Source organism: Myotis lucifugus, unplaced genomic scaffold (assembly GCF_000147115.1).
Source record: "Myotis lucifugus unplaced genomic scaffold, Myoluc2.0 scaffold_83, whole genome shotgun sequence".
Classification (NCBI taxonomy): Eukaryota; Metazoa; Chordata; class Mammalia; order Chiroptera; family Vespertilionidae; genus Myotis; species Myotis lucifugus.
Genome location: NW_005871131.1, coordinates 414,062 through 441,601, shown reverse-complemented (window position 1 = coordinate 441,601; position 27,540 = coordinate 414,062). Strand labels below are relative to the sequence as shown.

At 52.0% G+C, this 27,540-nt stretch overlaps 2 protein-coding genes across 6 annotated transcripts in view; one reads left to right on the top strand and one right to left on the bottom strand.

The window, feature by feature from the left end:
- Positions 1-3,508: 3,508 nt before the first annotated feature.
- Positions 3,509-15,874, bottom strand: ITIH1 (inter-alpha-trypsin inhibitor heavy chain 1). Its single transcript, XM_023755674.1, is given in 20 exon segments — positions 3,509-3,850; positions 4,005-4,072; positions 4,075-4,127; positions 4,711-4,883; positions 5,746-5,947; positions 6,951-7,064; positions 7,170-7,238; positions 7,670-7,690; positions 8,077-8,091; positions 8,176-8,330; positions 8,883-9,022; positions 10,047-10,232; positions 10,516-10,697; positions 11,644-11,769; positions 11,855-12,023; positions 12,936-13,052; positions 13,137-13,262; positions 14,584-14,697; positions 15,241-15,403; positions 15,783-15,874. Coding segments are annotated over 19 exon segments (2,307 nt in total). The 5' UTR covers positions 15,388-15,403; positions 15,783-15,874; the 3' UTR covers positions 3,509-3,720.
- A 3,335-nt stretch (positions 15,875-19,209) lies between these two features.
- NEK4 (NIMA related kinase 4) overlaps positions 19,210-27,540 on the top strand; it is a 32,941-nt gene continuing 24,610 nt past the window's right edge. For 3 of the 5 annotated variants that reach the window (XM_023755672.1, XM_023755673.1, XM_023755671.1), the window contains exons 1-6: positions 19,210-19,410; positions 19,960-20,021; positions 21,182-21,448; positions 23,044-23,241; positions 23,425-23,532; positions 26,945-27,099. In XM_023755672.1, the coding sequence (XP_023611440.1) occupies positions 19,374-19,410; positions 19,960-20,021; positions 21,182-21,448; positions 23,044-23,241; positions 23,425-23,532; positions 26,945-27,099 (827 nt within the window). In that variant the 5' untranslated portion in view covers positions 19,210-19,373. Of the gene's footprint in view, positions 19,467-19,959; positions 20,022-21,181; positions 21,449-23,043; positions 23,242-23,424; positions 23,533-26,944; positions 27,100-27,540 lie in introns of all 5 variants that reach the window. The other 2 variants (XM_014457670.2, XM_014457665.2) reach the window with 2 other exon arrangements.

Sequence of the window (27,540 nt, the reverse complement as noted above, 5' to 3'; positions counted from 1 at the left end):
GGAAGGGAGAGGGAGAGAGAGTTAGAAACATCGATGAGAGAGAAACATCGATCAGCTGCCTCCTGCACACTCCCCACTGGGGATGTGCCCGCAACCAAGGTACATGCCCTTGACTGGAATCGAACCTGGGACCCTTCAGTCCGCAGGCTGATGCTCTATCCACTGAGCCAAACTGGTCAGGGCATGATGCGCGTTTTTTTTCAATCGGAAGGGGATACAAGCTCTTGAATCCACTGAGCCTGTTTGGGGCGGGATTCTGAGGTCCCAGACTCCTACGGGGAGAGGCTGGACTGTCTTGCAGCAGGTCGGAGAGCGAAGGTGGCTTTCTCGCGGAGCTGCTCGCAGGGACTGGAGACACGGAGTCGCAGAGAGGCGAGCAGTCGCAGAGACGCGACAACCATTGCTGTTTGCTCCGCCTTGGTGATTCTCTGAAACCCCGCCCTACTCAATTCACATCCCCACCCAAGCTGTGCCAGAGGCACAAAAGGAACCACCTGCGCTTTTGCAGCCTAACCCAACAAACTGCTGATTTCAACTCCTCACATCCATAAGGGACACACTCAAGAAGCAGACTCAGGTTCAGAGGAAGCTGTAGCCGGACCCGGCTGGGCCAGTGACATGGAACCGCTGTACCACAAATGCACAAGCAGGTCCACCAGATCCAGTCTCACATGGGACGCCAGGAGACGGCAGACAAGCAGTCTGTGCACTAGTAGAAAACGAAATCCAAGCAAGCATACCAGATATTCAGCCAGCTAGAATGCCTGGAGATTTTGTCCAGCAAGGAACCTCCCAACAAAAGACAGAATGCCAAACTTCGTGTTGACCAGTTAAAGTATGATGTCCAGCACCTGCAGACTGCTCTCAGAAACTTCCAACATCAGCGATACACAAGGGAGCAGCAGGAGAGACAGTGAGAGGAGCTTCTGTCTCGCACCTTCACCCCCAACGTGGGATGTGGCGCCCCCTGTGAGGCTGCGTGAGGCTGCGATGGCCCCTGAGAGGCTGTGACGGCCCCTGCGAGGCTGTGACGTCCCCTGCTGGGCTGCAACGACCCCTGCGAGGCTGCGACAGCCCCTGCGAGGCTCCGATGGCCCCTGGGAAGTCGGAGGAACCGTGCAAGCCGCCCAGACAGCCTCGTCGATGGCCCGCGAACCAGCTCGCAGCCCCACGCACAACTATCACCCAAAGGGCGAGAGGGGCGAGAGCAGCTGTAGTGTTGCTTTCTCCTCAGTTTTGGTAGCAAAATCCTCATTTTAAACATAAGAGGATACATTATTTTAAAAAGCCGTAATGTGGCTCCGCACCCTGTCTGAGTAGAGTGTGAACAAGTCGTAAGAGACCTTTCCGAGCACAGGGACACTTTGTGGATGAAAATAGCTACAATTTCCATGTGTATGACCTTTGACCCAGCGACAAAAATCGTACACCTATAGATGAGGACAGTGGGGGGGTAAGGACAGAGGGTGGAGTGGGAACTGGGTGGAGGGGAGCTATGGGGGGGGAAAGGGGGGAACAACTGTAATAATCTGAAAAATAAAATTTATTTAAAAAAATAAAATAAAAATTTTTAAAAAGCCTAAAAAAAAGAGAGAGAGAGTCATTTTTCAACAGTGTCCAGTGAGGCTGGAGGGCTGGCCTCCAGGACAACGGAAGCTTCGAAGGCAGGGTCTGGTCCCCTCCTAGTGGAGAATGAGACTCCTGGGCCACACCAGGGCCTTACCAGCCCCTGCACCTTCCCAAGTGGCAGCTATGAGCAAAGTGAGCCCGTAACCCTTCCACTTAGCCACTCTCTCTGGTTTTTTTCTTTAATATATTTTTATTGATTTCAGAGAGGAAGGGAGGGGGAAAGAGAGATAGAAATATCAATGATGAGTGAGAGAATCATTGATCGACTGCCTCCTGCATGCTCCCTACTGGAGATCAAGCCTGCAACCCAGGCATGTGCCCTACCTGGGAATCGAACTGTGACCTCCTGAATCATAAGTTGAGGCTCAACCACTGAGAAACACTGGCCGGGCCCACTTAGCCCCTCTTAATGGAATTGACAAGGATGCCTGGGTTCAGGGCAGCTAATTTATGGATTGTACCGTGGCCTTGGCTAAAAGTTCTGCCCCTGACTGAAACATGTGCAGGGAGAGTTGACTACTAGGAACAGAGAAACAGGGAGAAACCACCTCATCCCCAATGCTTCGGGTTGTGTGGGAGGGACAACTTGAAATAGCAATCTGAGGTTGCTCAAGAGGCTCCTGAGGGACAGCTGGGAACTTGGAGGGACCTCCGGTCATCATGCAGAATGTAGGCTTAGACAGAACCTAAGAGACCCTCAGGCTCAGCCATTTCCTTGCTACAGGAGGGAAATGAGGCCCCAATGGGGCAGAGCCTTGCTCAGAGTGACCCCAGCTGGCAGCCCACGGCTCTCCCTGGAGAAGCCCGGGAGACTCCAGACAACAGATTGGTGTCTGGAACTCCATTGGCCGCCTGCAGCCTGCGGTGGAGGGCCCTGTGTTCCCTGGGCCGGGAGCAGCCATGGAGCTCAGCGTTTGTGTTGTTGATGTGGGCCCTCGTGGGCCTCACTGGGAGTGGGAACTGAACAGAGAAAAGGCAGAAAGCCTTTGGAAAGGAGAGAGTGGGGGCCTGTCCACTTCCACCAGAAGGGCCGGCAGCATCCTGAAGTACAGGTTCACCTCATTCCCTGCACCTGCACCCTTTCACATTGGACTTTAACTGGGCCCCAGGCAAAGCCATGGGAAGGAAGGGACCCTGGTGGAATAGTCCAGGAATCAGTGTGAGGAGCCAGAGAGCTGCTGCTCCGGGCCCCTGAAATCACAGCTTGTGAGCAGTGGCCGCCTCTGCCTTTGGGAAATATTATATCGCTGTCAGAGGTTGCTACCCCCACACTGGGGAAGGAGCGATGGTGGGGGCAGGAACTGTCTCCTGAGACCCTGAGTCCAGGGAGTCAGCCTCCCGCTACTGGTAGCACTTCTTTCATTCTTCTTTCATACATTCATTATAAGTGATGCTTTGGAACTTCTAGAATCAAATCCCACAAGCCTTTGGCTACCAGTTGCCCATGGGACTGGAGTATTGATATGGGAGTCGTAAAGCACTCAGGTGCTGATGCCAGACAGCACGGGTTCAAATCCCAGCTCTGCCACTTAGAAGATGAGTGATTTTGGACAAATTACCTAACCTCAGTTTCCTTAGCTATCAAGGGGCCTGATAAAAGTCTCCCCTAGTGCTGCTGGGAGCATGCATTGAGTTCATTCAACGAAGGCACTTAGAACAGTGCCTGGCTACAGGAAGCACTGAGTCAGGAGTGGTTGTGGCTGGTCATTCCTGTACATGCTGCCAGAGTGTCATTTGGTCCCTGAACCTGTGGGAGGAGCGGTGGGGTACTCTCAGGGCATTCAGAGGTTAGAAGGCAGGGGGCAAGGGGGAGGGGAGAACAGGATGGGGTGCCGGCGAATGGATGGGGGTGACCTCCCAGCCTCCAGTTCTGCTGTGACCCCCAAGCCCTTCTGAGAGGCAGCATCTTGAATTGCCTCCCTGCCATTCTCCCAGCCAAAGAGCAGCCAGCCTGGAAGGGGCATAGTCTATCTTTAATAGAAGTCATGGATGCTTTGACATGGGGGACGCCTTGAAGAGGGAGGTGTGTCCTGGGCAACAGGTCAGGATGCTCTCCTCCTCCAGGGCAGGGCCGGTGTGCTGGCTGGGGGCTCAGAAGATAGCGGGGACGATGTAGTCAGTGTGAACACCATCGATCAGGCCGGCCCCGTTGTTGTGGACGAACCAGCAGGTCACCTGGGCCCCATGCCGGGGGTCCTTGCTGTAGTCTTTTTGCAAGCCTCTGGGGAGAGACAAGGCGGCTGGGGTCACCTTTAGGATCCAGCAGGGCTACACCTCCCAGGAAGCCCCCCCCCACCATGTGACACCAGGAGGAAGGCTTGGACCATTGATGGGCAAACCCAAGGGCAGAGATGCTAGGAGAGCAGCCCACCCACCTGGTGACGGTAAGTCGTTGGTTCTTCACCACCATTGTGGCATCTGTCTTTGTGGGGTCTTTGTGGGGTCAGAGCCTGGGTGCAGGTCGAACACTTTATAATCAAAGGGGTGAAAGAATTGTCCTGGAAAGGCACGTTGGAGGCAGCAGTTACTGGCAGGGAGCTTTGTTCATGCCTTGTACTTAGTAGGTGCTCACTGGAGGTTTAAGGGTTGTTTGAATTTTTTCAAGAGCTTGACTGTTTCTCAAAGCCACTCACTTAGTTCACCTGCTATAGAGAAGCAGCTGTATTGTCAGCTGGTCACACCTCCTGTCTTTTTGGACCAATTCCAAAGGATTCTGGCTGGGAGAGAGGTTTGGTGGGTAGGTGCCCCCACAGAATACTTCCTGCAGGAAGGCCACAAGGAGAAGCACTGTGGCTGTGACCATCCCACCCAGGGGGCTCTGGGCCCACTGGACCTTTCTCTTTGCTAATGGGGCCTCTCTCCATTTGCTCTCAGGCCTCCTTACACTTCAGTTTCACTGTGCGTTTGTTTGATCACAGCCTTTTGAGGGTCAAGACCTTCACCAGGACAAGCCCTCTTTGGATCTCTGAGCCTTGGCATTCACATTGGAGGTGACCCTGACCGGATGCCCAACTGCAGAGCTGACCAGTCCACTGGCTTTAACGCCCCACCCCACAGCTCTGCCCGCCTGGTGAGTCGTACCCAGCAGCCCGTGTGTCCGCGCCGACATCCGGTGACTATCTAGCACGTAGAAGCCCAGGAAGTCCTGGTGGATGGCACTCCCCTTCCACACCCGGTGCAAGACCACCTCAAAGGTGCCTCCATCCTCCACAGACACCACCAGGTTCCTCTTCCTGTTGATGGTCATCATCACCCTGCAGGGGCAGGTGGACATGGGGACATAGGTGGCTGCACTGCATCTTCTCCATTTAGCCACCTTGTCCCCTGGGATCCAGCTCTTATGATCGCCCCCCACCCACCCACTCTCACTCCCAGATGATTGGGTGTTGCCTGCTCTATGCTTCTTCCCACATGTTGCTATTAAATATAGGGCCCTTGCAATGTGCTAGCGCCTGTGCCTAGCCTTCCAAGCAAACTGCATCATTCAGTTCTCACTCTGATCCTATGAGGCTCAGAGAGGTTAGGTAACTTGCCCAAGGTCACATAGCTATAAGCAGCAGAGCCAGGACCTGGACTCCAGCCTGTCTAATGTCAGAGTCTGTGTTCTTTGACTCCCACGTATCACCTCTTCCTATAGTTCTGCTGCCCAGCATTGGGCTCTTGCTCAGAGGGGTTTATTGAATGAATGAAGGTGTGAATGAAGGAAAAACACGAGGTAAGGCATACTAAGCAGGTGCTGAAAGAGAACTCTAAAGTTCCATAGAGGAAGAGACGAGGAGGGCTCCTGGGAAGAGGTGGTCAGCGTTGTTTGGTGGAGATGGGGTGGGCTAGGGTGCCAGGGAGCACAGGCATCCAGGCAGCTGGTCCAGAACACATGTCCAGAGATTAAGGGAAATGGAGGGTCCTACACATCTGCACAGCCCACACGGAGGCCACATGAAGGTCATTCACTGACATGGCTCAGGGGACAAGGGCCCAGCAGACTCTCACAGCAGAGCTGGCTCTGGGGCTTCTGACTTGCCTACCCCTCTCCCACCCCGCCTTCTCCACTCCCCCACCCCCACCCCCCGGCCTTGCCCCTGCCTCCCTGCCCAGGCCCAGGCCCAGCCCGGTTACCCATCCTGCCGCAGCGAAGCCTGGTCCCTCCAGGAAAACACAGGTCCATGTGAGCCAGGGTTCAGTGTGATGTTCTGAGGAGTCACTTCCAGTTGAAAGTCCGTAACAGGGTTTGCGATCCCCAGCCGTCCGAAGTACGTGCCCTCATGCTGCCCAGGGCTCCTGGCCTTGTCGCCTATGAGCTGCCCATTCACTGAGAAGCCTGCAGTGGGGTAAGGGCCCATCCAGGTCAGGGAGGGGCCGGCTCTCACTAGACACACACCTGCCTGCCTTTGCTCCTGCCTCCTATCTGGGAGATCATCACCCCCACCCATGCCAAGCCATCTTTGAGGGTCTCACCTCCCAACGGGAGGCTACACACAGCACTGCCTCCCTCCTCTTCCCTCCCACCACACTACCTATCCAGCATGGAGCCCTCGGGTCTGGGCCCTGAAAGAGGTCTTGCAGGATGTGGCCTGTTCCTTCTCTCTGACCCCAGTCCCTGACGCAGGGGCAGGTCACAGTCGGTTCTGTAGACACATTTGTGGGGCCTCTGCCCAGAGGCCTCCCCCGACCTGAGCAGCCAAAAGGCCCCTCCCCCGCCATCACTGTCCTAACACAGAAGGTCTCATGCTCCAAAATTGTCATCTAAGACTTTGTTCACCTGTTTGTCTCCTCTAAACTCCACGAGAGCAGGGACTTAGTCTCGGTCCCCACTGCGTCTCCGGCCCTAGCACGTGCTCAACAAACATGTGCAGTTGGACTGACTGGACTGGGAGGACAGAAGTGGGTGAGAGAGGGAGAGGAAGTCATTCCCGTCACCTGAGCACTGCTGCGGAGACGGGTGCTGAGGCTCCCAGGCATGCCGGGGGGAAAGGCAGGGCAGGATGGCTACATCATTTGCAGGTCTCAGTACAAAATGAAAAGGAGGGTCTCCTTGTTTAAAAATTGTTAAGAATTTCAAGACAGCAACAGGGAACTATTAAACCGAGCCTGGGGCCCTTCTAAATGTGGGGTCCTGAGTACCCGCACATGAAGCAGGCCCTGTGTACAGGGCCCGAGAAGGTGGGTGGGGTTAGAAAAAGGCAAGTTGAGGCCAAGTGACAGACAGATGCACAGGATGTAAGAAGTGGAGGCCCCAGCCATCGTCCAGTCCGTGGCTGAAGGTCGAGGGCAGAGGAGCCCAGGCCCTGCCCTGCCTGGCAGAGGGTGTGATGTCACCGTACCTGTGTTGGGGTCCTGCACCAGATTCAGGACCACGCCAGGCTCTTCGTTGATGTTGAAGCACAGTGCGTCCTCTTTCTGGGGCACGTGGATGATGAAGTGGGGGTCACCGTCCACTGGGAACAGCATGGAGTCCATTAGATTGGTCAATGGACAGATGGTGCCGGCGGGGCCAGGGTTCAATCGGGCAGGGTGTCCCTCGGATCCTCCCAAGGACTCACCAATTGTGATTGGCCCCACCGGGACACTGGAGTCAGTCGGAGCAGGCTGCTGCGCCGGCAGCACGAACGCTGACCAGCAAGAGCAAAGGGCATTTAGAAGGAAGGCCGCTGGGCTTCCCTGGAGCTGCAGGCTCCTTTTCTGAGGCCCCTCCCACCCCTGAGACCACCGGAGCAGGAGTGGACACAGAGCCCGGAATGCCTCTCTGGAGGTAGGAAGAGAAATTTGGCCCAGGGCAGTGGGCCAACCTGTTCTGTCTCCTTCCATGGGGACCTGGTGGGGCTGGTGGCAAAAGGGCGGGGGAGGCCAGGTCCTGGTCAGGGTACTGTGTGAGGATTCGCAGGGAGAGGCAGTGAGGGGAGCTGGAGCAGAGGAAGGAAGCCCTGGGCTGGGTTTCCTCACCAGGAAACACCTAGGCTTTGCTCAGGTCTGAAGGCACAGCTGAGGGACAGTAACGGGGAGAGGGGTAGAGATGTGTGTCATCGTGATGGCTGCCACTTACTCCTTTTCTGTCCCAGCATCTCTGTGGAAGACAACGACAGTGTCAGCCTTGCCTACCTCCCCTCCCACCCACCCACCCCCCAAAGGCATGTGCACCTTATTGTCCAAGTGCACCCTGGGCCCAGAGGCCAATCAGGCCTGGGCCGGCCCTCCTCCTGGGGTCCCAGCCCTCCACAGACATGCGCTCACACGAGGCCCCAAAGGAGGCCAGCGGGGGTTCAGGCTGTGCCAGGAGGCAGCAACTAGTGTGTGGCGAAGTGGGCAAGGGCGTCTTGGGGAAGAAGAGACCATGAAGGGCAGGAGGCAGGGAGATGGGGGTGGGAGCTTCCTGCCTGAGCCCTGGAGCACATGCCACTTGCCCAGCCACTGGAAACCCCTTGAGAAAACCAACGTGATTTAAAAACTCACCCAAGGGAGGAGGACCTGGGAGGGAGAGAAAGGGAGGAGAATTAAAGCCCTCAGAAGCCTCCCCAAGGCCCACAGCCTCCCCCACCGCAGAGCTCATACCCACTGTTGACTTGTCAATGACGGGCTCCAGGCCGTCCTCATCCACCAAACCCCTCATGGTCATGGAGGTCAGCGGGGTCACAAATTGATAGGCTAGCGACATCTGCAGGGCCTTGGCCATCAGTTTGGCCTTCTCCGCCCCCTCCAACTTCATCCTGTGGGACAGACGCCTGCTCCAAACCTCGCAGCTTGGACGACAATGGACTTGCACTCCCTAGTCCTTTCACTCATTTGCTCACTCACTCATTCACCAAACATGAATTGAGCACCTACAGTGTCCTTGGTCAGTGGCTATCATCATGGACCTCATCACTTAAAGACCTCCCACACAGAAAGCCTGGAGATTGGGCAGGGTTCGGGGATGTGCCTCAGAAATACTCTGAGAATTGAATAGCTGTGAGATTCTGGGCAAGTGGTCTCACCTCTTTGAGCCTCAGTTTGCTCATCTGGGAAATGGGGATGATGAGGACATTCTCCTGCACTTTGTGAGGATTAAGTGGGTTTGCCTGGACATGGTAAAGGGTAGCCTCCCCCACAGTAGCTCGGTTGGGGCTAAGAGTGGGCTGTCCTGTGGCCCCAGTAGGCCCTGCCCCCACTATTGACTGACTGGTTGATATTAACTCAGTGAGCATAGCAGGACAGTAAATCTGAGGGTGAGGGGTACTCTGGGGTGGACAGTGCCTGCTGGGCAGCTGCAGGGGTCATACCGCTTGGCCAGCAGCTCCTGGATGGTGAGGTAGGCCCAGAGGCGTTCGACGTGGTTCTCCAGCATGTGGCCCCGCTCTCGGAGCAGTTTCTTCATCTCTTCCTCATCCACCAGGCAGGTGGTCTTGAATTCTCGGCCATCCTGATGGTTGTGATGGGGAGACAGGCTATGAGCTCTGAGGAGCACAGCCACTGGCTGGTGCTTGAGGCTCCAAGGGGCTCCACTCTAGTCTGATCTCAGCAACTTCCTTCTCAGCAGCCCCCTTTCTTAAGCCTGTTCTCCTCATCCCCATCCATCCATTCTTTCCACAAAAGCTTACTGAGCATTCTCTGTGAACCAAGTTGCCCTTGGCCCTGGGCATCCCAGGGCTAGGAGAACCAGGCCCTGACCTCATGGAATGACTGTCTTTCAAGGCTGCTTCCACCATGTGGCTGTTTCCACCATGCCCTGCTCCTCCAAACACCTGCCTTGCTGCCGGTGGGCTGCACCGTTCAAGCTGCCACATACATAGACGTGCCTTCTCTCCCCAGCTACAGCAATGGGGCGACGCTTCCTAAAGGCGTCCCAGGCACCAGGCGCTGTGTAAGCATATTATGCGGATTATTCCACTTACTCCACACAGCTCTCCAGGTAGGGTTACCCCCATGGTACGGAAAGGAACGGAGACCTAGAGAGCTGGATCCATTTGCTCAAGGTCACCAAGCTGCTCAGGGTGGAGTCAGGGTCCAGATCAGCTCTCCTCACTCAAAGCCTGAGTCCTGCACCCTCAACCACACTGAGGGCAGGGTCCAGGTCTCACACATCCTGACGCTCAACGTGCACAAGAACACACGCTCTGCAACTTGGCATGAAGCCGGGTGCACAGTAGGTGTTCAGGAAATGCTGTTCAAGTGAGAAGGAAGAGGCTGGCCTCTTGCTCTCTCGTGCCTTGCGGAGAATGGTGTGAGGAGTAACAAGGGGTCCATTTTGAGCCAAGAGACTACAACTAATCAAGGCTGTGTTGGCCTCATGCCATCCTGTCCCCAGGACACCTTCATGGAGGAATGTTCAGGCCTGGGGGGGGGGGGTGAGGGGAGGGTTGCATGATGCAGGAGTGGGGAACAGTGTGGGTTTGCAGCCTCTGGGTACTGCCGGGCCTCTCCACCCTCCATGGCCCACTGTTTACCGCACGGGCCCGCACATCCGCCTTGAAGCTGCTCAGCTTCTGGTCAGCGATGCGCCCAGCCACCACGATCTCTGAACCTTCGTAGTACTGTTTATGGCTGTGCTGGGTCAGCTCTGAGACAGTGTCCTTGGGGTATTGCAACTCCACATCCACCAGCAAGGGGGTGGCTACCTGGTTGTAGAAACCCTGCAGGGATGGGAAGTGCAGCTTCAGAACTGATGGATTACCCTGGGCACCCAATGGGAAGCACACTCACCAAGTGGGGTGTTGGGATCCACACTTTATAGAAGGAATCATAGGTTCAGAAGGGTTATGTAACTGGCTTGAGGCACACAGCTAATTTGAATCCATGCCAAAGCTTTATCTGCTCCTCTAAGCTGATAGGCAAATGACTACCAAGGCGGGGCTCCCCATGGGCTGCCATTGGTGGTGCATTGGGGACGGGGGCCAGGTGGGGGAAGGAGGAGACCTGCAGCTGCTGGGTGGCGTCATGGTCCTCATAGATCCTCTGGGCCCGTCCATTGTTCTCCATGGACATGACCTCCAGGAAGTTGAAGTCCACATCGTGGCCAAAGCCCAAGTTGTAGAGAGGGAACTTGCCCCCAATAGCGCTGCGGACATTCTTGAGGATTTGGGTACGGTCGGTCTCTCCTGCAGGCACACACACACACGCAGGCAGTGACTGGACACCAGCTCACAGGCACGTGGAGCACCAGGGGACTTGGAGGCACACTCCCTGAGGCCCAAGCCTCCCATCTTAGGGGTCTCCAGTTCCCACAAGCATCTTGAGGCAGCGCCTCTGCTGGCTAACCGTGGAACTGCAACAACTGCTAACAGCTCCTTGCCCACCTGCACGCATCTATCACAAGCAGATCGGATTCTACTCTAAACCCTCCCGTGCTCCTTGCTGTGGCCTGTGAAGCTCTGATGACCTTTCCACCCTTGTTTCACCTATTTTGCATTTGCCTGAAGCTCCTGGGCAGACCCTGTCAGTGCACACATCTTTTTTTTTTTCTTCCTTTTTTGCTTAAGCTGCCCCCTCTGCCAGGGATCCTTTCCTGCTTCTTCTGAACTCCCTCCAGACTGAGCTCAGTGGTCACCTCTCCAGGACTCTTTCTGGGACCTTTTCTGGGCCAAGTGCCCCTCGTCTGTGGTCCCACAGCCTCCTGGCATCCTGTTCTTTCAGGACCCTCGACAGAGCTTCTGTTCCTGGGTCTGCCTCCCCCAAGGACCCTGGGATCCTCAAGGACAGAGACATGTCTGTTCCCTTGGTCCCTTGTCCTGTGCTTGGCATACAGTTGGTGCTGAATATATAGCTCATTAAATTCACCCTAGGAATCCTGCCCCTCCTCCTGGGCCCTGTGCAATGCTGTGTCGTGCAGGAACTCCCCCAATCTCCCAGCTGAGGACAGAAGTGTGCCTTGGAGCTCCTGCAGACTTTATGGTCTGAACTCTGTTTTTAGACCAGCATTTGCCTTTGCCCCGAGCCTCTCTGACCCCCCACAATATCCCCAGTGCTTGGGTTTCCAAGTGAAGCTTGAAAACCTTCAGTAATGAAGAGAGCAGTACCTCCCAAGGCCGCCCTCCAGGTGCTTACCCTCTGTGGGCTCTCCATCTGTCAACATGATAAGAATTGGGGCATGGTTGCTGAGTTCTGGGTTGCTTCTCTGACCTTTGTTCAAGATCTCAATTCCCAGGAGCAAACCTCCATTCAGGTTTGTGGCTGCAAAGGAGAGAAAGACCAGTATATGCTCTCATTCCTAGGACACAAACACAACACCAAGGTGGCCTGAAACACCTGCCCTTACCCCCGGCCAGGGAGAAGCGCCGCACGAAGTCCTGAGCTGCTTGCGGATTGGCAGCGGATGCTGGCACCAGTGAGCCCCTCCACGACTGCACTTGAGACCCAAAGAGGACCAGGTCGAAGTAGTCCCCTGGCCGTACGTCCTCCAGGATTTTAAGGAGTGCTTCCTTCGTCTGCAAGGACAGGACAGCCAGTGGAGGGACAGAGCCCCAGGATAGTGGCTTCTGTCAGCCCCAGATTGGCATTTCAGAGTTTCCCCAGGGCAGAGGTACATGGTGGACAAGTAGGAGGGGATGGACTGGTAGTGCCAGGAGAAGAGCATCCTGTAGGGCTCTGGGGCTGGTGAGGGGGAGGGAGAAGGCAAAGGTACCCAGTGTGGGGCGAAGAAAAAATTGAAGTTTGAGGGGCGTGGGATTCAGAAAGAGGACCCCAGAGGGCTGAGTTGCTAAAACTGCTTGTCCTGCCCTGATTAGAGTATCGTCTCAATATGCCAAGGTTGTGGGTTCGATCTCTGGTCAGGGCACATAGAAGAAGCAACCAATGAATGCATAAATAAGTGGAACAACAAATCCATGTTTCTCTCTGTCTGTCTCTGTCTCTGTCTGTCTGACTCTTACTTTCTCTCGCCTTTCTCCCTTCCTCCATCTCTGTCTAAAAATCAATACAAAAAACAAAAACAAAAAAACAACCACCCACAAAACAACTCTGCTTGTCCAGCTGTGGTTCCGCTGAACCATGGACAAGGCACCTAAGAGCACTGTGAGCCACCTGTTGCAAGATGCCTCCCCAGGAACCCCCATATTCATCCCCAGGTTTCATCTTCCAAGCACTCCCTCATCAATAACCCATGACCCCGTGGACACTATTATCATTGCCATTTTGCCACTGAGAAGTGAATGCACTTGCCCAGAGTTGCACAGGGAGGGAGCAGGTGATTCCAGAACCCCTAACCACTGGAATTTCCCTTTAAGTCACCCTGCCTCTGAGCAGAAATCCCACACCCAGACTCTGGCAGCAAAACAAGTGTGGTGTGGTGATAAGACTGAAGAAGCTTCTATTGGGTGAGTCGTAAAGGCACCATTTACCTGCTTCACTTTCTGGCCTTCCATGGAGTTGCTGATGTCAATCACAAAAACCAGGTTCTTGTTCAGGTTCGTCAAGTTTTGGGGGGCAAAGAAGTGGGCAAAGTAGTTATTGGCGACCTGAAACACAAAGGAACGAGTGAGGCCTTTGCACAAGCACCTCTGCCCACCCTCTGAGTCATGGGCCAGAAGCTTGGGGCTCACCAGGAGGTCGCAGATCTTGTCTCGATTGACATCGTAGGTCACCTTGAACTCCCCATCCAGCAAGGTAGTGGAGCATGTGGGGCAGGATTGCTGCTGGCCCACGGTGGGGCGGAAAAGCACTTGACCCTGGAACCATCAAGGGTGTTAGGCATTACCGGTTTGTGCAGTTGCAAATAGGAGGTTTGCAAAGACAACAACATAAAGTAAGTGTGTGTGTGTGTGTGTGTGTGTGTGTGTGTGTTGGGGGGGAGGGGGTGCATGGGCATAGAAATGAGTCAGGTGGGGCCCTCACCCAGCTGCTGAGAGTAGCACTTGTAGCTAGTAAGAAAGAAAGCCTGTTCCTTTGCTTAGATGCTTCTGAATCATTGGCATTTTCTTTAATAAGCATTTAGGGTACAAATAAAAACAAAATGACAGCAGTATGAGAGCCTGAGAACATCAGTCCATTCAAACAGTGGAGTTTTAGAAAAGCGAGGCTGCAGCACTGTGCTGGGAAACAGAAGCACCTGGACAGCAAGGAGCAGAAGCTTAAAGGAAGGACCCAGAGTGGGAGCTGAGGTCTGGACTGGCTTGGTCTTGGTGCTCAGGGAAATGGGGGATGGTTTTTACTCATTTCTCTTCTGTATTTCTGTACTTTCCACATTTTCTTCAAGTCTTTTTAATTTTTTTCTTTGTTATAAAAATAAGATATGCTCATTAAAAGAAAAACTTAACAAGAATTGATAGTGAGATAAAGACCCACCCCTTTGGTCCCCTGCTAAAAGCAGGCATGTTTGCTAACACTCTGGGGTGTCATATTTTGTTTAAAAGGACACCCCCCCCCCGAAAAAAAACTGTAAAAAGCATTTATTTAAATGATGTCTGAGTCGCTACTAACACTAGATAATGACTAAAGGGTTTGCTCTGGCTCCAGTTGAGGGCACTAGCTAGGTATCACCCACCATGTGCCACACTCCTCCAGGACTGCGGAGGGGCCGGCAGGGGGCTCTGGGATTCCTGCAAGTGGGTGGTGAGTGACAAGCGGCAAGTGGCTGAGTAGGCCAAAGGCCTGTCTGAACTTAATTATGTTTCCACGAACACTGGAACAAGGAATCCTAACCTCAGCAGCATCTGGCATTTGCTCATGTGCCCTGAATGCTTTCCTACGGGTGTGAGACAAGCAAAGAGGAAACTGAGGCTCAAGAAAGCCAGCAACTCACCCCAGACCATACAACCACTGTGGGTGCCTTCCCCAGCCTCAGCAGGCAGGCTTTTGCTCAGTTGCTGTGAGAATCAGGAGTGCCAAGTTCCCCTGGGATACCAACCAGAAGACACCTGCCTCTCTCACCCCCAGGGAAGCCTGAAGACCTTGCCTGGTTCCCAGGCCAAGCTTGGACCCTCCATGAGGGGTTGGGCCAGGTGGAGAATTCCCAGAGGGCCTGCCACCACCCCCAGCCGTGCCACATACCTTTTTGCCTGAGAAGGACTTCTTGATGAGTTGAGCTGCCAGGTCCTTGGGGAGGAAGGAGGTCTGGACATCCAGCTTGCGGATCCCCTGGGGCTCAAAGATGTCCACGTCGATCTGCATCATTGAAGCAATTCCTGCACCAGGGCTCCCATTTGGGCCATCATCCAGTCTCAGCCAAGAGCCAGCATGTGCCCTGGCCACCTACTGTGTGCAGCGCCCACCTCGCCCCCAGCAAAGGGCCTGGTAGGCTCTCCAAAAATATTGGCCAAATGAAGGTGTGCTTACCTGCACCCCTCAACTCAGCCACCATTGAGGTGCCAGAGACAACCACAGTCCCTCATGCTGCCCAGGACTTTCCGTTTATAAACTACCTGGATGTTTATTATCTCCTGTGATCCTTGTGGAAGTCCTGGGACAAACAAGAATCCCCATTTAACAGATGAGAAAGCTGAGGCTCAGAGAGGAGGAGGCTGAAAGGATCAGGGAGCTCCCTGCCCATCAGAGCTCACCCTGAGGAGTTAGTCCCCTGCCTTGTGTGCTCAGGTCTGGGATGGCACACGATGAGTCCCGAGCCAATGCTAGAGCCACAGTGAGGGAGAGGCAGGAGCCCTGCTCCTGAGACCATCCCCCTGGGCCTGGCGGTCCCCTGCAATCTACCTCAAAATGATGCACCAGCTGCTTGGGCTTGACTTTGATGTCAATGTCGTACTGCATGAGCTTTCGCTTCAGCACGTCCTCGTAGGTCAAGCGGAACATGGACTTGCTGCGGGGACCGATGGTGAGGTGGATGGTGAACTGCTCCATCGTTCTTCCCGAGGCCCTGGACGTGCCACCAGAGGCAACCACACAGACAAATGGTAAGTAACATGTGGTTCTCGTCACCTAAAGCATGGGCCTCAGAATCACGTTCTCTTATTCTAGTGCTGCTCCGGGGATCCATGGCCCTCCCCCTTGTCTTAGCTGGCTGGTCAGAGTCAGGGCCCAAGGACGGGGCCCACTTCTCCTGCAGGCTGGTCTAGGGGACGGGCCGGTCAGCACCAGCCTTGCCCAGTGCACCTGTGCTGGTATTTGGGTTTGGACAGGGTGCTCACCTCCCATCAGCCTGGGGCTGCTCTGCACCCAAGGCCACCTTGCAGCCCTCAGGTCTATCCGAGGGGAAGGCCGCCTCAAACACTGGGCCAGCAGGGCTCAGAACTCACCTGACAAGGCCGGCATTCTCTCCTGAGACGGCCGCTTTCCGGTACTGCTTCCACGCAATTGCTTTTTCCTTTATGTCCCCGATGAATGCTTTCCCATTTGCTGTGCTGCCGGGAGGAGGAAGCCCTCAGGGGAGGGGCCCTTCCCTGACACACACATATTGGAGGTACTTTCAGCCCAGACCCCAGGAAGCCCTGTCCAGGTGAGCACTCATGGGGGGAGGGGGTGCGTCTCCTGCTGGCCTCCCTCTGCCCAAAGAGTGGCTTGAAGGCCCCTTGGCAGTGAGGTGGACAGCTACAGCCAGAACCCAGGAAGCAGCTTTTGCTCTTCAGGCCCTAGGCTGGAAACATGGTCAGAGGCCCCAGTTTGCTGTCCACCATGGGGGCCCAGAACAGACCTACTAAAGGACTGTTCTCCCTTCTGAGCTGGAACTGGCCTGTGGCCCTTTGGGAAATGAGGAGATGGTACACTGTCTGGCCACTTTGAGCCATGGTCTTGGGCTGGGCCCAGTGATGGACAGTTCTGGGTGGGGGAGTCGGGCAGGGCACGCACATGGCAAAGTCACTGATGAAGGCCGTCTTGGGGATCTCCACACTGAAGGCCACTTCCTTTGGTTGGTCGGCGCTGTTGACCACTTGGCTGGTGATGACATAGTGTGCGAAGCGAGAGGTGACTTTGCAGTGGACTTTCAAACTCTGGATGACCACGCCGTCGACAGTCTAAAGTGAGACGTGAGAGCACTGTGGCCTGGGATGGGGGCCTCTGAGCCAATGAGAGACCTTGTGTTGTATTGGGGTCAGCACCCAGTTCTGATTGACACAAGGTGACTGAAGAACAAACCAGACCTCCCAGGGAGACCCACCTGTTCTCTCTGCCTCAGAGCGAGCAGCTGGGGATGAGGTGGGGTGGGGAGTCCCCACTTCCAGGAGACAGGAGTCCCTCGACCCAGAGCACTAACAGAGGGGCACCCCCCTGGGGACGGGGAAATCTCGGCTGTAATAGTGGCCCCACCACAGACTCCTTTGCGGAGACTCACTCACTGTGTCCACAGCCTGTCGCTTCTGTAAAACAAACCGGGGTCAGTGTGAGCGTGAATGCTCAGGCTTTTTAAAGGTATGGGCGTGGGACACAGCCTGAACCCTCTGCTCCTTGGCCTCACTCTCCAGTCAGAGGTGGTCAAGGTGGGTAGGGGAAGCCCCAGTCCCTGGGGTGAGGGTCTTGTGTCCCCCTCCCAGGCCCCAGCCAGGCCCAGCTGCCTGTTTCTGCCCCGAGGGTTTACCCACATACCTCGCTGCTTTTGGGCCTTTTGGGTGAAGCCTGAGCAGGCAGGGCCTGCAGGGTGAGGAGGGACACCAGGGACACACACAGCAGCACCCGCAGCCCCATGGCGCCAACCCTGTTCTCAAGGCTCCTGCTGCCTTGTCGCTTCACTCAGACCATCAGTCAATAAAGTGCTAGATAAACATGGATTAAACATTAGACAGGATGAAGACAAATATTACAATGGGGGGGGGTGGTTAAAAACTGACAGTGAAAGCTTTCTCCCCGCGGGGGTTCTAAGCTGCGTAAACTGGCCAGACTCAGAGTGTGCCCCTCTGTATAGAACTGCACCCAGACAAGGTGAACTGGGGAGACCCCAGCTGCTTGTCTAACTCTGGGTCTGGCACAGGGCAACCCTGGTGACACGATGACATGTGTCATGAAGCCACAGCTAAAAGTGGATTTCTAAACTTCGTTAAGTGTTACTTTCAAAATTCTTTAAGTATCAACAAACTCTTCAGTAAGTCCCACTTTGGCCAGGGAGGCCTGTGGCTTGCAAAGAGTCTGCCCATGCCCGTTTCTCACGCGGGTCTCTCATGCCAGTTCTACCCGGAGGCACGCTCTGAGTCTGGTCAGGAGTTTACGCTAGCAGTTCTCCCAGAGGCAGCCTAGGCGTCTTAGGGATGGGTAATGGGTGACCCATCCTTTAGGACAGTTGCCTCATCTCTCTGGATCTTCTCGCCCAGAGTTGGAAAGAAGAACAGAAGTAGCCCAGCATTCTCCCACCTGGGCAGACAATGAGTGCCCCTTTTCCTAATGGAGGGCTGGTTATGGGTCATGCATTGCTCCAATCCCTTTATTGTCTAATTTAGCCTCCTGGTGTACCTCTGAGCCTGTGAGAGACTTCCGTGTTGCATTGGGGCTCAGCACCGAGCTCTGATGCAAGCGGCCAGCAAGTGACAGAGCAGGTATCCAAACCCAGATCTTTCTGTCTCCAAAGCCCAAGCCTATCATGTAATGGCAGAAAGGCCCTCTGCATTATCAGGAAGAAGGGAGAAGCAGAGTCAAAGACCCTTCTTTTACCTGCATTTTCTTAATTTTTATGCCCAAACCCTCACTGTCTCCTACAAGCCACCGCACACTGGACAGACATGGCCCCGGGTCAACCCACTCCAGGGCCCTGGGTGAAATGTACTGGCTGCTGTGACCCCGATATGGTGAGGGGACCTAGGGGCCTCTTTGATCTCTATTTGCTTGTCCTGGACTTTGTCTCGCAGAGCAGCTTCTGGGAAAGGTTTATTGTCCCCAGGCCATAATGACCTTTTGGCCTGTTTTCTGGCCTCTGTAAAAGCTGAGCTGGATCAACATTAAAATGTACCCTTGAAGTTTTCCTACACTAGTATGGATCACCTTGTGGTAGGTTGGGCACAGTGCCAAGCACTAGGGCACCACAGTGATGAAACTTGAGTGCCTTGCTGTGTTCTGTGAGCTGATGCTTGGGAAAAGGAGCTGATGCAAGTCAAAGGAAGCCCAGTGAGTCAAAGGAGTGGTCAGAAGCTAAAGAGGAGCATGAAAGAGCAATAGAAATCTAGAAGGGGTGGAGCTCATCCCCACAGGGCTTAGAATGCCGCAACCCTTTAATACAGTTCCTCATGTTGTGGTGACCCCCGATTTCATGGTTACAAATTGAACATAATTAAAGCATCGTGATTAATCACAAAAACAATATGTAATTATATATGTGTTTTCTGATGGTCTTAGGCGACCCCTGTGAAAGGGTCGTTCCACCCCCAAAGGGGTCGCGACCCACAGGTTGAGAACCGCTGGTAGAGTCTGTCACTACCACCCACTCCCATTAGAATGTGAGCTCCAGGAGGGCAGGGAATCTGTCAGCCTGGCAGATGGTAGACGGGCAATAAATACTTCTAAAATGAATGATCAACATTCGCAAAGCGCTTAGAACAAATGCTCAACAAGCGGGCAGCTCCCATGACCGTATTCTGCCCGGCAACCCGGGAGTTCGCGGCGGTGGCACTGAGAGTGCGCGCAGAACCGGCGGAGACGCTCTGGCCGCCCGGCGCCTCGGCTCTATGGCGGGTCCTCCGGCGCCGGCGGACGCTCGGTGGAGCGTCGCCGGCCGCCCGAGCATGCGCAGAGCGGCGCCGGCGGGGATCGCTATGGCAGCGGCGTCTCCGAGGGCCTGGGCTTTGCGCTCGCGCCCGAGCCGGGCCCTCTCGGCAGCCACCGGCCCGGCAGCTTCTCGGGCATGAGCGGGGCCCTTCGCTGTGGCCAGCTGCCGCGCCGCACCCCGACTTTTGCCCGGCGCCGGGAACATGCCCCTGGCCGCCTACTGCTATCTGCGGGTGGTTGGTAGGGGCAGCTACGGGGAGGTGACGCTCGTGAGGCACCGACGGGACGGCAGGCAGGTCGGCGGAGTTGGGGCCCATCAGGGGGCGGGGAACACGCAGGGGTTCGCCCAGGGCTCTGTCCAAACGTTAGACCCCGGGGTGGTCTGCAGGGGACTCACCCCGAGGGCACTTCCTCGGGGCCAGTGTCCCAGTCCACCGAGACTAGGCCATACCTTCCTGTAATACGCACCCCGAACACCCTGTACTACTTTGTGTGTTCATTGTGTGCTTGATGGACACTTCTCCGGAGCACGCTCAACGATCCCTGAGAGCAAACGTTCTCGGGACCTAACACAGCGCCTGGCAAATATTACTCCCTGAGGGACGGGCCCCATACATATGACCCGGAGACCAGTGGACATGCTTAAAACTCATCACCTTTCTGCCAGCCTCCTCTCCTGATCCCGGTTTCAGTGAGTAGCACCACCAACCAGCCAGTTGCCCGCGCTGGACACCTGGGAGTCGTTATTGATTCCCCTCTTCCCCTCACCCCCATTCATCTGTCCACTAGGCCCGCAGGCTCTTCTCCATCTCCACTGGTACCACCCCAGGCCAGGACGTCTTTATCTCCAGGTAAACTCTTGTCCAGGCCTCCCACTGGCCCCTCCTGCCACACGACTTGCTCTTCTCCAGTCCATCCCTTTCATTGCAATCTTAGTGATTGTTCTAAAAGTTAGGTGTAGTGTCACTCCTTTGCTTAAAGCACTTTGTCTCAACTTCAGGATAAGGAGCCAGCCAGTTCTTTAATGTGGTTTATAAATAAGTTGACCGTATAATATATTGCACAGACAGGGACAAGTTTGAAACTGAAAGGAGGTGCCATTGATAATTACACCAACACAACAGGGCTGCCCCAGGCAAGCTTACAGATGCCCACCTAAGTATAAGACTCTCGCCCACTCTTCTTTGTCTCGGGTGCTGGTCACTCTGCCTGGAACAAAAGCTCAGGCATAAGAGAGTTATTCAGTAGGCAGATGTGTGTGTGTGTGTGTGTGTGTGAGGGGAGCAGTCATTGGGTTTTTGAGTTGAGGATAGCCCCTCACATTTGAGCGGAAGTTTACATTTTACAAAGCACAATTATATATGTGTTCATTGAGTGATAATTGTGTGGTCTTTTGATTGATTGAGGGTAGTGAATTAGGTGTGAGAGGATATTGATTTTTTTTAATGTGGGAATAATTTTGTATGTTGATGGTCAGTGATTTTTTTTAAAAAAATATATTTTATTGATCTTTTACAGAGAGGAAGGGAGAGAAAGAGTTAGAAACATCGATGGGAGAGAAACATCGATCAGCTGCCTCCTGCACACTCCCTACTGGGGATGTGCCCGCAACCAAGGTACATGCCCTTGATCGGAACCGAACCTGGGACCCTTCAGTCCGCAGGCCGATGCTCTATCCACTGAGCCAAACCGGTCAGGGCGGTCAGTGATTTTTTTAACCTTATTGGGCTATGGATCCCTTTGAAAACTTCATGCAACCCATGGATCCATTCTGCCTGAAGAATTTTTTTGTGTGACCACCCTGCTATTAGTCTAACCTGTAAAAAGTACTATTAGTGAGAGCAGTTATTTTTTCTCAATTTTGTGCTTTTTGAATAATAAAATGAGTAGGTTATTGGACAAGTTTCAGAAGATTAATTTTGAGGACATTCAGGAGAGCGCTAAATACTTCTGAACCTATAAAGCTGTATGTTTATTTTTTACATTGTAAAAACACATGTTTTCTTTGTAGTATGTCATCAAAAAACTGAACCTGCGAAATGCCTCCAGCCGAGAGCGGCGAGCTGCTGAACAAGAAGCCCAGCTCCTGTCCCAGCTGAAGCATCCCAATATTGTCACTTACAAGGAGTCCTGGGAGGGAGGGGACGGTCTGCTGTACATCGTCATGGGCTTCTGCGAAGGAGGTGATCTGTACCGAAAGCTCAAGGAGCAGAAAGGGCAGCTCCTGCCTGAAAGTCAGGTGGTGGAGTGGTTTGTTCAGATCGCCATGGCTCTGCAGGTACCGTCCAGACTCACAGAATCCTGCTTGCTCCAAGGGGCCAGGGGGAGGGCAGGTGGATTTTAGGGAAATTCTTCCCAAAATGTGTACATGAAAAAAAATGGATTTTTTGAAAATCCATTTGTGAAGTGGACCCGGTTGCTCATGTTGTAGCATTGGAATGTTTCTGGATGAGTGACATCCATATTGAAGTAGACATGGATTTCATGTCTAATTGGAGGAAAAGCCAATTCTCCATTTAATATTTATACCAAAGTCCATTTTAAGGGCCCTGAGTTGACAGAGAGCAAAGAATGACCATGCTTGTTATTATCTGGTCAGCTGTGTCATACTGAAAGGTGGTTGGGCTAATGAATATGCTTAAACCATTGGATTTGGGGCTTTAACCTTGTGGCAAAGTGAGTGGAAAGGTAAAACATGTTTGTGGTTAAATATACACATATTCAGTAGTGAGACTGTTTACGAAATCCTCTGGATTTGGACAGACTTGTCCAGAATTAGTTGACCTTGTAGTTTAAATTCTAGGATACTCTCTCTAAATAAATGTGAACTTGTTGTATTTGAAAATATTATTAAGCTGAAGAGTCTATGAATCTGAGAGGAAAGTGCCTCTGACCTTGTAAAGTTGTTTTTTTCCTACTCAGTGGGAGTTTGTAAGCACTAAATGATATAATGGTTAATGAACAATTGTGAAGGATACTGGAATTTTTTACTTTTTAAAAAGGCAATTGTCCACCTTTAATATATGCTCTAGTACACATGTGTGCGGTGGGTGGCTGCTGAGCATTTGGGGAACCCCAGGTGCCCGGGGTTTGCCTGTGCTCAGTACTCCTCTGTGAAATTGTCTTGAGCCCACCGGTGAACTTTTGAGGCCCCAGAGGTGGCCCGAGGGTCAGGGCCAGGTTCACCCAGCCGGGGCCCATGGGGGAGCATGTGGCTTCTGTTGAGTCTGCGGACAAGGTAGTTCTTGTAGTGGACATTGTGGGTGATGTCGTTCAGGTCTTGGAGGTGGGAGCATGGGCTACCTGTGCAGCTGCAGCGTCTGGAGCGTGGGCCCTGCCCCAGGCCCGGTGGGGTGGACTTCTACACCGTGGACTTGACCAGTGTGTTCACCATCATGCACTTGCCCTAACCCGCTCTGCCCAGCACTGCCCACTCCACTGCCGTTGCTGCCATCACAGTTGCTATTGCTGAGCTCACCCTTTTTATTTTATTTTAATGTATAATTGTTTTTTAATTTCCTGGGTTTTTTTTTTTTTTTTTTGAGAGAGAGAGAGAGAAACATTGACTTTTTGTTCCACTTATTTATGCATTCATTGGTTGATTCTTGTATGTGCTCTGACCAAAGATCAAACATGCAACATTGGCATATAGGGACAATGTTCTAACCAAATGAGCTACCTGGCTAGGGCAATTTTTTTACTTTGGAAAGTTGTAAATCAGACTTTTTATTTAGAGACTATAAAACAATAGTGTTTTGATATGTAGATAACTATGGCTCTTTAATTCGTAATTATTAATGGTATATAAGAAGTCAGGAGTAAATAAGTAGATAGGTAAATTTATACTTAGTGAAATTTTATTTCTCTTTTCAGTATTTACATGAAAAACATATCCTTCACCGAGATCTGAAAACTCAAAATGTCTTCCTAACAAGAACAAACATCATCAAAGTGGGTGACCTAGGAATTGCCCGAGTGTTGGAGAACCACTGTGATATGGCTAGCACCCTCATTGGCACACCCTACTATATGAGCCCTGAATTGTTCTCAAACAAACCCTACAACTATAAGGTAGGACAATATGCCAGCTCACCTTGTCTCTAGGACAGTATTGATGATTTCAGAGCTCATCAGAATAGTTATGTCAAAGAATTCTCTGTGAATTGGTGTAACGAAAATGTCTTTTTCTTTTTAGGAGGAAAAATGTAAATAAGGCATTCTGATATATAACCATTTACTGTTTTTCTTTTCTAGTCTGATGTTTGGGCTCTGGGATGCTGTGCTTATGAAATGGCCACCCTGAAGCATGCTTTCAATGCAAAAGACATGAATTCTTTAGTTTATCGGATTATTGAAGGAAAGGTAAAGAAAATTCCGGAACTAATTGTTTTAAATATTTGGAGCAATGTTAATTTAATGCAGCTTTGTAAGTTGCTACTGACAAATGTGAGTAATCATTATTATTGGGTGGATAATTAAGATCGGTGGGTCTCTTCTGTGGGAAAGGTTGAACTGGAGGAGAAGGAATTGATCATTTCTTAATATTAATTTGTAAAAGTAGCTTAATGGCTCCAAGGAATTGGCTTTTTGAGAACCACTATGTATAGCCACAGGATGTGCAGTGCCATAAGGGACTGTTGGTAGCTTCTCCTAAACAGCTTATGGTCAAATGAGCCCCATTTAAAATGAGTCCATTCTTGCCTGGCTGATGTTGCTCAGTGGTTAGCATCGATCCTTGAACCAAGAGTTCCCTGGTTCGATGCCCAATCAGGGCACATGCCCAGGTTGCGGGCTCTATCCCCAGTAGGGGTGTGCAGGAGGCAGCTGATCGAAGTTTCTCTCTTACTGATGTTTCTATCTCTATCCCTCTCTCTTCCTCTGTCTCTAAAATCAATAAAAACATTTAAAATAAGTAAATAATTAAAATGAATCCATTCTATTTGAACTTGTTCCTTTGATACCAGAGTGACCAACTTTATATGTTAGTTCCATGAGGTTAGTTGCCCTCTGCAGTGTCAGGCATCCATATACCAACAAGTTTAAGGCTATAAATGACCTACTGATTTAATTTAATCAAATTAAAAATAATTTTTAATTTGAGAAATATTAAATTGTTTAATATTTAAAAATTAGATATTGAAAAATACAAAAGAAGTAAAAATCTTCCATAATTATACTATTTAAAGAATCAAACAAGAAAGGAGTGAAATTCCCCTCTCCTATCCATTTTAATCCCCTGTAGATAACCATTGCCAACAATTTGGTACATGGCCTTCCTGGCTTTTTCTTGTCTTATATAGATATAACTCTAGGTGTATATATGCACATATACACACATCTATAATAATAAAAGCATAATATGCTAATTAGACCGGACAGCTGAACAACCTTCCGGACGAAGCCGTGGGGACGGGGGCCAAGGCAGAGGTGATTAGGGGCAATCAGGCAGGCAGGCGAGTGGTTAGGGGCAATCAGGCAAGCAGGTAGAGTGGTTAGGGGTGATCAGGCAGGCAGGCAGGCAGGTGAGCGGTTAGGAGCCAGTGGTCCCGGATTGCGAGAGGGATGTCTGACTGACGGTTTAGTCCCAATCCCGCTGTGGGATCAGGCTTAAATGTCAGTCGGACATCCCCTGAGGGATCCCGGATTGCTAGAGGGTGCAGGCCAGGCCGAGGGACCCCACCAATGCATGATTGGGGCCTGGGAGGGACCGAGGGAGGGTCCCAGGGTGTGTCTGGCCCATCTCACTCAGTCCTGATCACCGGACTCCAGCAGCAAGCAAACCTACCAGTTGGAGCGGCTGCCCCCTGGTGGTCAGTGCACATCATAGCAACTGGTCGACTGCTCCCTGGTGGTCAGTGCACGTCATAGTGAGCGGTTGAGTGGCCTTAGCATAACATTAGCATATTACACTTTGGTTGAACGGATGACTGGACACTTAGTATATTATGCTTTTATTATATAGGATATTCCCTATGCTGAACTTTACATCTTCATGACTATTCTGTAACTATCAATTTGTACTTCTTAATCCCTTCACCTTTGTCACCCACCCTGCCAACTGCCCTCCCATCTTTTTCTGGAGTTTTGTTCTGTTCTTTCATTTGGGGCATCTTTCTTTGTCTCTTCATTTTTGTAGTATCCCTGTGTTTGTTTCTATTATCAGGTAGAGTTGCTATGTCTTCTAGGCTTGGTAGAGTGGCCTAATGTAGTAGGTGTTCTGTAGGGTCCTATGGCACAGCCTCCCTGATCACCCAGGCTGGGCACTCCAGGTGAACTCCCTGTGTGGGCTGTGTACACCCTCCTGTTGTAGTTGAGCCTTGATTGCTGTTAATGCATCAGTGGGAGGGATTTACCCCCAGGATGATCCGCTGCAAGGACTGACTATAATCATCAACCTCTGACTACTGTGGAGGATCAGCTATGTGGTGGTCCACTCCACAGAGCAGGACTTACTTCAGCAGGGCTCTGGTGCCTGCTGAGTCTGCCCCTTGAGTGTGTCACTTGTGGAGGTGATTGGGTGGTGGTGCTTTGACATGGTCTGAAACTGTCCACTGGGTGTGCTGGCTCTGGGCCCTCCCAGGAGGTACAGGCCAAGGTTAGGCACCACCTGTGTTCTGCCCAGGACCACATGACATGAGCTACAAAGTAATCTGCAGATGGCCACTACTTGTGCTGGACTTAGAGGAACTCAGGTGAGGCCAAGCTATGAACCAAGGCCAGGTACTGCTAGTCCCAGGCATTGTTGGGTCATTTAGCGAGAGGTAGGGGCTTACTGAGGCCAGATGCTGCTTTTTTGAGAGGTTTTAGGAAAATCTGAAGCAAGAGCCAAGACAGGCCATTCTTATGAAAAACCACTGGAAACAGCTTGAGTGGGCTCAAAAGTTGGGTAGGGCAGGGCCTCAGGGAGTCACCAGGGAAAGCAAACAGTGTGAGTGAAGTTGATGGAATCGCCCACCTGCCAGCTTTGTGGGAGGATGGAACAGTGGCCTCTGCCAGCACTTTTGTCTGGGAGAAAACTGCCCCTCCCAGCTGTCACCCTGATGCCAGCCATTCAGTTTCTCCCCGTATGTCTCTGGTGCCTATCAAGCTGCTGCCCCAGTGCCGGAGCTCAGACAGTGAGTCTGAGTAAGTCTGTGTGTGGGCCCTTTAAGAGGAACTGCCTGGGACTCCAGCCAGGCCTCTGTCTCCCCTGGTCTCAATCCCTACTGATTTTTACAGCCAGAGGCTATGGCGACTCTCTTCCTGGCACTGGAACCCTGGAACCTATTGCTCCTCAGGAAGACCTCTGCAGCCGAAATATCCCTCCTGATTTTTAACCGCCACACATTGGTGTGGGACCAGCCTGTTTTGCATCTCCTCCCCTCCTACCAGTCTCTATGTGGCTTCTTCTTTAATTTCCTAGTTATAGGACTTCCATTCAGCCAGATTTCAGGTGGTTCTGAATAATGGTTGTTCTTTAGTTTAGTTGTAATTTTACTGTGGTGTGGCAGGATGTGAGTACCATGTTTACCTATGCTCCCATCTTGACAGGATGTCTCATGCCCTTATTTCTGAAGGAGGGAGTCCTCAAATGGGAATGCTGGTTTGAAGAATATACTTTTACAACCTTACAACTTGCTGTTATAACCAGGACATCAGTATGCTTCCTGTAGACTAATACTGGTTATTTTATGCTTATGTGGATAATGACTTAAGATAAATATTGGAAAACTCTACCTTCATTTACTTTGCTTCACAAGACGATTAGTCATAATTGTAGTATTTCTCTTTGTAGCTGCCACCAATGCCGAAAGATTATAGCCCAGAGCTGGCAGAACTGATAAGGACAATGCTGAGCAAAAGGCCTGAGGAAAGACCCTCTGTAAGGAGCATCCTGAGGCAGCCTTACATAAAGCGCCAAATCTTCTTCTTTTTGGAGGCCACAAAGGCGTAAGATACTTCCCTTGCAAGTAGCTGGGCTATATAGATGGAGTAAAAGAGGGTGGTTTCTATAATTTTAATGTGCAAGAATTTATGGTGAGTTCCTTTTAAACATGAAGTGAAATTGCATGATTAGAACATATGTTGAGATTTGCTTAATTGCTAAAATCAGAAATTGAGAGAACCATTCAGAGAATCACTTTAACATTCCTCAGAGGATTCCAAGACATATTGAGTATGATTCTCTTAAAAAGGCATGTGTTTTAGAAACCATTTTAAAATGAGAGATTATCAAAGAAACCTATTACATTATTTACTATGTAAGATAATAGTCACATCTAAAATATAGTGCTCAGATTTCTGAGACCTTCATAAGCTTCCCTCTTCACTCATGACTTCTCAAGAGAAAGAATTATTTTCTTTGACTTGCAGGTCCTACCTTCACTGAGC